This window comes from Colius striatus, unplaced genomic scaffold (genome assembly GCF_028858725.1).
Source record: "Colius striatus isolate bColStr4 unplaced genomic scaffold, bColStr4.1.hap1 scaffold_134, whole genome shotgun sequence".
Classification (NCBI taxonomy): Eukaryota; Metazoa; Chordata; class Aves; order Coliiformes; family Coliidae; genus Colius; species Colius striatus.
Window position 1 is genome coordinate 29,131 of NW_026908425.1, and position 11,929 is coordinate 41,059.

The 11,929-nt window shown below is 58.0% G+C and overlaps 1 protein-coding gene across 1 annotated transcript; it reads left to right on the forward strand.

Annotated features, from left to right (window-relative positions):
- Positions 1-5,991: 5,991 nt before the first annotated feature.
- On the forward strand, positions 5,992-11,466 carry LOC133629086 (EH domain-containing protein 2-like). The gene is made up of 5 exons (XM_062019725.1): positions 5,992-6,402; positions 7,407-7,504; positions 9,992-10,404; positions 10,656-11,053; positions 11,163-11,466. Exons 1-5 carry the CDS (start codon positions 6,002-6,004, stop codon positions 11,464-11,466), a joined length of 1,614 nt encoding a protein of 537 aa, XP_061875709.1. The 5' UTR covers positions 5,992-6,001.
- The last annotated feature ends 463 nt before the right edge of the window (positions 11,467-11,929 follow it).

The following is an 11,929-nucleotide window of genomic DNA, read 5'->3' on the forward strand; positions in this document are numbered from 1 at the left end:
CCCTTTCCCACCCCAAACCCAACCCCCGCCCTCCGAAAACATCCAAACACTCATTTTTTCCCCCCTTTTCCCTCCGTTTTTTTAACTTTTAACCGAAGGAAGCCAAAACAACTTGTTTTTTCACCCAAAAAACACCCCTGAGGGCAGCCCCACCCCTCCCCCTCCCCATTTTGGGTTGATTCAGGACCTTTTTGTGGAGGATTTGCCTCAGGTTTTCCTTCCCCCCCCTCCCCAGGGCTAAAAAAAAAGGGCTTTTAATATCTAATATAAAAAAAAGTCTCTAAAACTGTTGAAATTTGGGGCTTTTTCGCTTAATTCTCCAATAATCATCATTATTATCAATAACTTGGAATCGGGCAGGAATCAGGACCCTTCCCCCCACCCCCCAACCCTGATTTTCCCCCTCTGATCCTTCAGAAATGCCCCAAATTGCCTCTTTTTCCACCCAAAAAAGGGCCTTTTGCGGTGGCGGTGGGGTTAACCCTTTCCCACCCTGTTTGGAGGCTCATTTTGGGGGGGGTTAATGCTCATTTTGGGGGGTTTAATCCCAATTCCGAGTGTTTAATCATGTTTTGGGGGGATTAATCATCCTTTTTTGGGATTAATCCCCACTTTGAGGGTTTAATCCCCGTTTTGGGGGGTTTCATCCTCATTTTGGGGGTTTAATCCCTACTTTGAGGGTTTAATCCCCATTTTTGGGGGGTTTCATCCTCATTTTGTGGGTTTAATCCCCACTTTGAGGGTTTAATCCCCGTTTTGGGGTTTTCATCCTCATTTTTGGGGTTTAATCCCCGTTTTGGGGGGTTTCATCCTCATTTTGTGGGTTTAATCCCCACTTTGAGGGTTGAATCCCCGTTTTGGGGGGTTTCATCCTCATTTTTGGGGTTTAATCCCCGTTTTGGGGGGTTTCATCCTCATTTTGGGGGTTTAATCCCCACTTTGAGGGTTGAATCCCCGTTTTGGGGGGTTTCATCCTCATTTTTGGGGTTTAATCCCAATCTCGAGGGTTTAATCCCCATTTTGGGGCTTTAATCCTCACTTTAGGGGGGGTTTAATCCCAATTTGGGGGGATTTAACCCCCATTTTGGGGCCTTTAACCCCCAGTTTAGGAGGATTTAACCCCCATTTTGGGCCTTAACCCCCGTTTTTACCGTTTCCCCCCAACTTTTGGGGGTGTTTCACCCCTTTTTGTGGGATTTCACCCCCGTTTTTAGGGGAAACCATCCAAAAAACCCCCCTTTTCACCCCAAAACGCTGCAGCATTAACCCCTCCCTCACCACCCTCCCAAATCCCAGTACCGAGGCAGTTGGGAAACTCCCCCTAAAACCCCCTCAAAACCCCCCAAAACCCCTCAAAACCTCCCCAAAACCCCCCAAACCCCCCCAAAACTGGGAGTGCGAGTCCCGCCGGATTTTGTACTGTATTTATTGTCCATAACGAGGTTTTTTTTAACGAATTCTGTACATTTAGTATTTCTGTGTAAATTAAAAACGCTCTTTTTTCAAACCTGCCCCTCCCCCACCCCCGGGGGGGGCATCTGAGGGGGTTTGGGGTGATTTCCAAGGGGTTTGGGGTGATTGTGGAGGGGGATCCGGGTGGTTCAGGGGGGTCCTGAGGGGGTTTGGGGGGATATGAGGAGGTTTTGGGGGATCTGAGGAGGTTTTGGGGGGATCTGAGGGGATTTTGAGAGTATCTGAGGAGGTTGAGGGGGTCTGAGGGGTTTTTGGGGAGCTCTGAGGGGGTTTGGAAGGCATTTTGGGGAGATCTAGGGCTTTGAGGCAGTTTTAAGGCAGTTCTGTGGGGATGTGACGGGTTGGGAAGGATCTGAGGGGTTTTGGGGTGATCTGAGGCGGTTTTGGGGGGGAATCTGGGAGGGTTGAGGGGATCTGGGGAGGTTTTGGGGCAGGTTCGAGGGGGTTTGGGGAGATTTGAGGGGGTTTGGGGGGGATCTGAGGGGGTTTTGGGGGGGATTCCAGGGGGGTTGGGGAGATTTGAGGGGGGGTTTGGGGTAATTTGGGGAGATCTGAAGGGTTTGGGGGAGGTTTTGTGGTGACCTGAGGGGACGTGGGGAGGATCTGAGGGGTTTTGAGGGGATCTGAGGGGGTTTGGGGAGGATCTGGGAGGGTTGAGGGTGCTTTGTTGTTTTCCGGGGGGATCTGAGGCGATTTGGGGCCATCTGAGGTGGTTTGGGGGAGCTTTTGGGGGGATCTGAGGTGGTTTTGGGGGTATCTGAGATGATTCGGGGCCATCTGAGGTGGTTTTGGGGGGATCTGAGGCGATTCGGGGCCATCTGAGGTGGTTTTGGGGGATCTGAGGTGATTCGGGGCCATCTGAGGTGGTTTTGGGAGGATCTGAGGGGTTTTGAGGGGGATCTGAGGGGGTTTGGGGAGGATCTGGGAGGGTTGAGGGTGCTTTGTTGTTTTTTGGGGGGATCTGAGGTGATTTGGGGCCATCTGAGGCGGTTTTGGGGGATCTGAGGCGATTTGGGGCCATCTGAGGTGGTTTTGGGGGGATCTGAGGTGGTTTTGGGGGATCTGAGGTGGTTTTGGGGGGATCTGAGGCGATTCGGGGCCATCTGAAGTAGTTTTGGGGCGATCTGAGGCGATTTGGGGCCATCTGAGGTGGTTTTGGGGGGATCTGAGGTGGTTTTGGGGGGGATCTGTGGCGATTCGGGGCCATCTGAGGTGGTTTTGGGGAGGTTTTGAGGGGATCTGAGGCGATTCGGGGCCATCTGAGGTGGTTTGGGGGGGATCTGAGGTGGTTTTCAGGGGGATCTGAGGCGATTCGGGGCCATCTGATGTGGTTTTGGGGGATCTGAGGTGGTTTTGGGGGGATCTGAGGCGATTCGGGACCATCTGAGGTGGTTTTGGGGAGGTTTTGGGGGGAGCTGGGGCGATTCGGGGCCATCTGAGGTGGTTTTGGGGGGATCTGAGGCAATTTGGGGCCATCTGAGGTGGTTTTGGGGGGATCTGAGGCGATTCGGGGGCATCTGAAGTAGTTTTGGGGGATCTGAGGCGATTCGGGGCCATCTGAGGTGGTTTTGGGGGATCTGAGGTGGTTTTGGGGGGATCTGAGGCGATTCGGGGCCATCTGAGGTGGTTTTGGGGGGATCTGAGGTGGTTTTGGGGGCATCTGAGGTGGTTTTGGGGGGATCTGAGGCGATTCGGGGCCATCTGAGGTGGTTTTGGGGGGATCTGAGGCGATTCGGGGCCATCTGATGTGATTTTGGGGGGATCTGAGGCGATTCGGGGCCATCTGAGGTGGTTTGGGGGTGATCTGAGGTGGTTTTGGGGGGGATCCGAGTACTTTTATGTGCGGGGGGGTGCCGACTCCGAGTCGTTTCTCTCCCTCCGGGCCCCCCCCCCTCGCGTGGCCACTCCCTTCCCCCCCATTTATTAATCTTTGCTCTTTTATGGCTTTTTTTCCCTTCTCCACCCTTCCCTTGACCCCCCCTCGGGCTAATTTATGCTAATTCACGTTAATTCCCCCCCCCCGCCGCCCTTTTTTGGTGCCCCCCCGCCCTCGCTCTCAAACTTTCGCCGCCGCCGCCGCCCCGGACCGAGATTTCACCCCCCCCCCCTTAAAAACACCCCTAAAAACCACCCGAAACCGAAGAAAAACACCCCAAACTCATCGCCCCGGGACTCCGCGACGCCCTTTCGGGTGAAAAAAGGACGAAGAGAGGAAAAAAAAAGCGGCGGAAAAGGCAAAACCCCCCCCAAAACTCCCCCTTTCCCGCGCGGGGCTTTTCCCCCCTCAGGGCTTTGGCGCCATTTTCGGGGCCCTCAGGGGGGTCGCGGCCCATCCCCCCCCCCCCCCCCGGCTCATTTTGGGGTGCAGCCCCCCAAATCCTCCCCACAACCCCCAGATTCGCGGGGTCCCCCTCCCCAGTGCCTCAGCAGCCCCTAATTTGGGGGTTCCCACCTCAGCCCCCCCCCCCCATGGCCCCCCATTTGGGGTTCTGCCTCAAGACACCCCCCAATTCTCCCCAAAAGCCCCCAGTCTGAGGCTTCTCCCACCTTAAAGCCCCCAATTTTGGGGTTCCCCTGTTTTTATCCCCCAGAATTCCCCAATTTTCCCTCTTCTCCCCCAGTTTTGCCCCTTCTCCCCATTTTGACCCTTTTCCTCCCTCCACCCCCCAATTTCCCCCCTTTCCCCTCAAAACCCTCCCCAGAACCCCCCAATTTTGCCCCTTCCCCGCATTTTTGACCTTTTCCCTTCCTCAACCCCCCCAATTTCCCCCTTTTCCCCCAAAACCCTCCCAGAACCACCCATTTTCTCCCCTTTCCCCCCAAAACCCTCCCCAGAACCCCCCAATTTTGCCCCTTCTCCCCATTTTTGACCTTTTCCCTTCCTCAACCCCCCCAATTTTCCCCCTTTTCTCCCAAAACCCTCCCCAGAACCCCCCAATTTTGCCCTTCCCTCCCCAATTTTCCCCTTCTCCCCATTTTTGACCTTTTCCCTTCCTCAACCCCCCCAATTTTTCCCCTTTCCCCCCAAAACCCTCCCCAGAACCCCCCAATTTTGCCCCTTTCCCCCCCAGTTTTGCTCCTTCCCCCCATTTTTGACCCTTTTCCTCCCTCCACCCCCCAATTTTGCCCCTTTCCCCCAAAACCCTCCCCAGAACCCCCCAATTTTGCCTCTTCCCCCCCAATTTTGCCCCTTCCCCCCATTTTTGACCCTTTTCCTTCCTCCACCCCCCATTTTCCCCCTTTCCCCCAAACCCCTCCCCAGAACCCCCTAATTTTGCCCCTTCCCCCCCAATTTTGCCCTTCCCCCCAGTTTTGCTCTTATCCCCCATTTTTGACCCTTTTCCTTCCTCAACCCCCCCAAGTTTCCCCCTTTCCCCCCAAAACCCTCCCCAGAACCCCCCGATTTTCCCCCTTCCCCCCATTTTTGACCCTTTTTCTCCCCAAACCCCCAATTTCTGACCTTTTTTCCCCACAGGAACCCCCAGTTTTCCCCCTGGACCCCCGTTTTTGACCCTCTCCCCACTTTAACCCTCCCCAAACCCCCCCATTTTTTAACCCTTTCCCCCCAGACCCCCAGCACACCCCATTTTTACCCTTTCCCTCCCCCCAACCCCCTCCAAACCCCCCAGGACCCCCCATTTTTAACCCTTTTCCCCAACCCCCCCATTTTTTAACCTTTTTCCCCCAAAAAACCCCAGGACCCCCCCATTTTTAACCCTTTCCCTCCCAACAATCCCCTTTCCCAACCCTTTCTCCCCCCAGGACACCCCATTTTTAACCCTTTCCCCCCCCAGACCCCCCAGGACCCCCCATTTTTAACCCTTTCCCTCCCCCCAACCCCCTCCAAACCCCCCAGGACCCCCCATTTTTAACCCTTTTCCCCAACCCCCCCATTTTTTAACCTTTTCCCCCCAAAAAACCCCAGGACCCCCCCATTTTTAACCCTTTCCCTCCCAACAATCCCCTTTCCCAACCCTTTCTCCCCCCAGGACCCCCCCATTTTTAACCCTTCTCCTCCCAGACCCCCCAGGACCCCCCATTTTTAACCCTTTCCCTCCCCCCAACCCCCTCCAAACCCCCTAGGACACCCATTTTTAACCCTTTCCCCCCCCCAGACCCCCCAGGACCCCCCGTTTTTAACCCTTTCCCTCCCAACAATCCCCTTTCCCAACCCTTTCTCCCCCCAGGACACCCCATTTTTAACCCTTTCCCCCCCCAGACCCCCCAGGACCCCCCATTTTTAACCCTTTCCTTCCCCCCAACCCACTCCCAACCCACCCCAGGACCCCCCATTTTTAACCCTTTCCCCCCAACCCCCCCATTTTTTAACCTTTTCCCCCCAAAAAACCCCAGGACCCCCATTTTTAACCCTTTCCCTCCCCCCAACCCCCTCCAAACCCCCCAGACCCCCCACTTTTAACCCTTTCTCCCCCAGGACCCCCCATTTTTAACCCTTTCCTCCCCACCTCCTCCCCTCCCCCACCCCCCCCCCCACACTTTAACCCCTTCCCCCCCCTCCCTCAGCCCCATGTTCCGCTGGGCTCGCCGCTCTCCCCCCTCCCCTCCCTCCCCTCCCCTCCCTCCTTTCTCCTCCTCCCTCCGCTCCCTGTACCAAACCCAGCTCCTCCCTGCCGAAACCTTCTACCGCTTCCACTCTTTCCACTCCCCACCCCTGGAAGCCGCCGACTTCGACCCCAAGCCCATGATCCTGGTGATGGGACAATACTCCAGTGGCAAAACCACCTTCATCCAGTACCTTTTGGAGGAAGAAATCCCCGGGGGCAGGATCGGACCCGAACCCACCAGCGACTCCTTCGTGGCCGTCATGCACGGCCCCTCCCCCGCCCTCACCCCCGGCAACGCCCTGGTGGTGGATCCCCTCAAACCCTTCCGAAAGCTGCAGGCTTTTGGCAACAATTTCCTCAACCGGTGAGTTCTGACCCTCCCCCATCGACCCCCCACCTTCCCCTTGCACGTGGGAACCCCCCAAATTTAAGCAGGACCCCCCCCAAAACCTCCCTGCCCCCGATGAATTGAGTGAAGCGAAGGGTTTTGACCCAAAAATGAGGCTGTGGAGGGTCGGTTTGGGGGTGAAGGGGTTAGTTTGGGGGTGAAGGGGTCGGTTTTGGGAATGAAGGGGTTAATTTAGGGGTGAAGGGGTCAATTTGGGGACTGTCAGCCTCATGGGACCCCCCAAATTTAAGCAGGACCCCCCCAAAACGTCCCTCCCCCCAATGAATTGAGTGAAGCGAAGGGTTCTGACCCAAAAATGGGGGTGTGGGGGGTAAATTTGGGGGTGGAGAGGTCGGTTTTGGGGGTGAAGGGGTTAATTTAGGAGTGAAGGGGTGGGTTTAGGGACTGTCAGCCTCATGGGACCCCCCAAATTTAAGCAGGACCCCCCCAAACTCCTCCTTCCCCCTCAATCAAGTGAAGCGAAGGGTTTTGAGCCAAAAATGGGGGTGTGGGGGGTAAATTTGGGGGTGGAGAGGTCGGTTTTGGGGGTGAAGGGGCTAATTTAGGGGTGATGGGGTCAATTTAGGGGTGATGGGGTGGGTTTGGGGACTGTCAGCCTCATGGGACCCCCCCAAATTGAAGCAGGACCCCCCCCAAACCCTGCTCTCCCTCTAATCAATTGATTCAAAGGGTTTTGACCCAAAAATCGGGGTGTGAGGGGTCAATTTGGGGTTGAAGGGGTCAGTTTAGGGGTGAGGGGGTTGGTTTGGGGGTGAGGGGGTTGGTTTAGGGGTGTCTGGGGGGGGTCAGTGAGGGTTTGGGGGGGGTCAGGGGGGGTCCCAGAGGGGGTCCCGTGGGCTTTGGGGGGGTCAGTGAGTGTCTATGAGGTCTGTGGGGTTTGGGGGGGCTCTGAGGGAGTTTGGGGGTGTCTGTGGGGGTTTTGGGGTGCCCCTGACACCCCCCTTTGTGTCCCCCCCCAGGTTCCAGTGTGCTCAGCTGCCCAACCCGGTGCTGGAGAGCATCAGCCTCATCGACACCCCCGGGATCCTGTCGGGGGCCAAGCAGCGCCTCAGCCGTGGTGAGGGGGGGTGGGCACCCCAAAACCAGCCCAGAGCACCCCAAAATCAGCCCTGTCACCCCAAAACCAGCCCAGAGCACCCCAAAACCAGCCCAGAGCACCCCAGAATCAGCCCAGAGCAGCCCAAAATCAGCCCTGTCACCCCAAAACCAGCCCAGAGCACCTCAGAATCAGCCCAGAGCAGCCCAAAGCCAGCCAAAAGCACCCCAAATCCCCCCTCAAATCTCCCTCAACCCCCAAAATCCCCCCAAATCCCCCTCAAATCCCCCCATATCCCCTCAAATCCTCCTGAAATCCCCCCAAACTGCCCCAAATCCCCCCAACCCCCCCCAAATCCCCTTCCAACCCCCCCAAATCCCCCCTCAACTCCCCCAAATCCCCTTCCAACCCCCCCAAATCCCCCCTCAACCCCCCCAAATCCCCTTCCAACCCCCCCAAACCCTCCCAAACTCCCCCCAAATCCCCCTGAAATCCCCCCCAAACCCCCCCATATCCCCTCAAATCCCCCTCAACCCCCCCAAATCCCCCCAAATTCCCCCAAATCCCCCTGAAATCCCCCCAAACCGCCCCAAATCCCCCTCAACCCCCCAAATCCCCTTCCAACTCCCCCAAATCCCCTCAACCCCCCCAAATCCCCCTCAACCCCCCCAAATCCCCTTCAAATCCCCCCAAATCCCCCTCAACCCCCCAAATCCCCTTCCAACCCCCCCAAATCCCCCTCATAACCCCCCAAATCCCCCTCATAACCCCCCAAATCCCCTTCCAACCCCCCCAAATCCCCCAAACCCCCCCCAACTCCCCCTCAACCCCCTCAAATCCCCCAAATCCCCCTCAAATCCCCCCAAATCCCCTTCCAACTCCCCCAAATCCCCCAACCCCCCCCCCCAAACTCCCCCGGAACCCCCTCAACTCCCCCAAACTCCCCTCAGATCCCCCCAAATCCCCCTCAAATCCCCCCAAATCCTCTCAGTCCCCCCCAAATCCCCCTCAAATCGCCCCCAAACTCCCCCAAATCCCCCTCAACCCCCCCAAATCCCCTTCCAACCCCCCCAAGTCCCCTCAAACCCCCCCAAACCCCCCTCAATCCCCCCCAAATCCCCTTCCAACCCCCCCAAATCCCCCAAAATCCCCCTCAACCCCCCCAAATCCCCTTCCAACCCCCTCAAACCCTCCCCAACTCCCCCCATATCCCCTCAAATCCTCCTCAACCCCCCCAAATCCCCCTGAAATCCCCCCAAATTCCCCCAAATTCCCCCAAACTCCCCGAAATCCCCCCAAATCCCCCTCAAATGCCCCCAAATCCCTTTCCAACCTCACCCAAATCCCCCCCAAATCCCCCCAAATCCCCCTGAAATCCCCCCACCCCCCCCCCAAATCCCCTTCCAACCCCCCCCAAATCCCCCTCAACCCCCCCAAATCCCCTTCCAACCCCCCCCAAATCCCCCTCAACCCCCCCAAATCCCCTTCCAACCCCCCCAAATCCCCCTCAACCCCCCCAAATCCCCTTCCAACCCCCCCCAAATCCCCCTCAACCCCCCCAAATCCCCTTCCAACCCCCCCAAATCCCCCAACCCCCCCCCCCAAACTCCCCCGGAACCCCCTCAACTCCCCCAAACTCCCCTCAGATCCCCCCAAATCCCCCTCAAATCCCCCCAAATCCTCTCAGTCCCCCCCCAAATCCCCCTCAAATCGCCCCCAAACTCCCCCAAATCCCCCTCAACCCCCCCAAATCCCCTTCCAACCCCCCAAGTCCCCTCAAACCCCCCCAAACCCCCCTCAATCCCCCCCAAATCCCCTTCCAACCCCCCCAAATCCCCCCAAAATCCCCCTCAACCCCCCCAAATCCCCTTCCAACCCCCTCAAACCCTCCCCAACTCCCCCCATATCCCCTCAAATCCTCCTCAACCCCCCCAAATCCCCCTGAAATCCCCCCAAATTCCCCCAAATTCCCCCAAACTCCCCGAAATCCCCCCAAATCCCCCTCAAATGCCCCCAAATCCCTTTCCAACCTCACCCAAATCCCCCCCAAATCCCCCCAAATCCCCCTGAAATCCCCCCAAACCCCCCCAAATCCCCCTCAACCCCCCCAAATCCCCCTGAAATCCCCCCACCCCCCCCCAAATCCCCTTCCAACCCCCCCCAAATCCCCCTCAACCCCCCCAAATCCCCTTCCAACCCCCCCAAATCCCCCAAACCCCCCCCCAAACTCCCCCGGAACCCCCTCAACTCCCCCAAACTCCCCTCAGATCCCCCCAAATCCCCCTCAAATCCCCCCAAATCCTCTCAGTCCCCCCCCAAATCCCCCTCAAATCGCCCCCAAACTCCCCCAAATCCCCCTCAACCCCCCCAAATCCCCTTCCAACCCCCCCAAGTCCCCTCAAACCCCCCCAAACCCCCCTCAATCCCCCCCAAATCCCCTTCCAACCCCCCCAAATCCCCTCAACCCCCCCAAACCCCCCCCCAAACCCCCTCCCCGCCCCTCCCCAGGCTACGACTTCCCCGCCGTGCTGCGCTGGTTCGCCGAGCGCGTGGATCTCATCGTCCTGCTCTTCGACTCGCACAAGCTGGAGATCTCGGACGAGCTGTCGGAGGCCATCGGGGCTCTGGCCGGCCACGGCGACAAGATCCGCGTGGTGCTCAACAAAGCCGACAGCGTGGAGCCCCAGCAGCTGCTCAGGGTTTATGGGGCTCTCATGTGGGGCCTGGGCAAGGTGTTTGACACCCCCGAGGTGCTGAGGGTGTTCATCGGGTCCTTCTGGGCGCAGAGGCTCCTGGTGACACACAACAGGGACTTGTTTCAGCTCGAGGAGGCCGATTTGTTCCGGGAGATACAGAACTTGCCCCAAAAAGCCGCCCTCAGGCAGCTCAACGACCTGGTGAAACGAGCTCGGCTGGTCAGGGTGAGCTCATGGGGAGGGGAGGGGGGCGATGGGGTCGGGGGGAGATGTTGGAGGGGGGATGGGGGAGGTGGTTGTGGCTACCAAGGGGCTACCAAGAGCTCTTGGTGGTGGTTGTGGCTACCAGGAGGTCACAGGGCCACCAGGACTCATTGGAGGTCCTTGTGGCTACCAAGAGCCTTTGGAGGGTCCTCGTGGCTACCAGGAGGTCACAGGGCTACTGAGACTTATTGGAGGTGGTTGTGGCTGCCAAGGGGCTACCAAGAGCTCTTGGAGGGTCTTGTGGCTACCAAGAGCTCTTGGAGGGCCTCATAGCTACCAGGAGGTCACAGGGCCACCAGGACTCATTGGAGGTCCTTGTGGCCACCAGGAGGTCACAGGGCCACCAGGACTCATTGGAGGTCCTTGTGGCTACCAGGAGGTCACAGGGCCACCAGGACTCATTGGAGGTGGTTGTGGCTACCAGAGGCTACTTGGAGGTCCTCATGGCTACCAAGGGGCTACCAAGAGCCTTTGGAGGGCCTTGTGGCTACCAGGAGGTCACAGGACCACCAGGAGTCATTGGAGGTGGTTGTGGCTACCAGGAGGTCACAGGGCCACTAGGACTCATTGGAGGTGGTTGTGGCTACCAAGGGGCTACCAAGAGCTCTTGGTGGTGGTTGTGGCTACCAGGAGGTCACAGGGCCACCAGGACTCATTGGAGGTGGTTGTGGTTCCCAAGGGGCTACCAAGAGATCTTGGTGGTGGTTGTGGCTCCCAAGGGGCTACCAAGAGCTCTTGGTGGTGGTTGTGGCTACCAGAGGCTACCTGGAGGTCCTTGTGGCTACCAGGAGGTCACAGGGCCACCAGGACTCATTGGAGGTCCTTGTGGCTACCAAGGGGCTACCAAGAGCTCTTGGTGGTGGTTGTGGCTACCAGAGGCTACCTGGAGGTCCTCGTGGCTACCAGGAGGTCACAGGGCTACTGAGACTCATTGGAGGTGGTTGTGGCTACCAGGAGGTCACAGGGCCACCAGGACACATTGGAGGTCCTTGTGGCTACCAGAGGCTACCTGGAGGTCCTTGAGGCTACCAGGAGGTCACAGGGCTACTGAGACTTATTGAAGGTGGTTGTGGCTACCAAGAGGCTACCAAGAGCTCTTGGAGGTGGTTGTGGCTACCAGGAGGTCACAGGACCACCAGGAGTCATTGGAGGTCCTTGTGGCTCCCAAGGGGCTACCAAGAGCTCTTGGTGGTGGTTGTGGCTACCAGAGGCTACCTGGAGGTCCTCGTGGCTACCAGGAGGTCACAGGGCCACCAGGACTCATTGGAGGTGGTTGTGGCTACCAGGAGGTCACAGGGCCACCAGGACTCATTGGAGGTCCTTGTGGCTACCAAGGGGCTACCAAGAGATCTTGGTGGTGGTTGTGGCTACCAGAGGCTACCTGGAGGTCCTCATGGCTACCAGGAGGTCACAGGGCTACTCAGACTCATTGGAGGTGGTTGTGGCTCCCAAGGGGCTACCAAGAGCTCTTGGTGGTGGTTGTGGA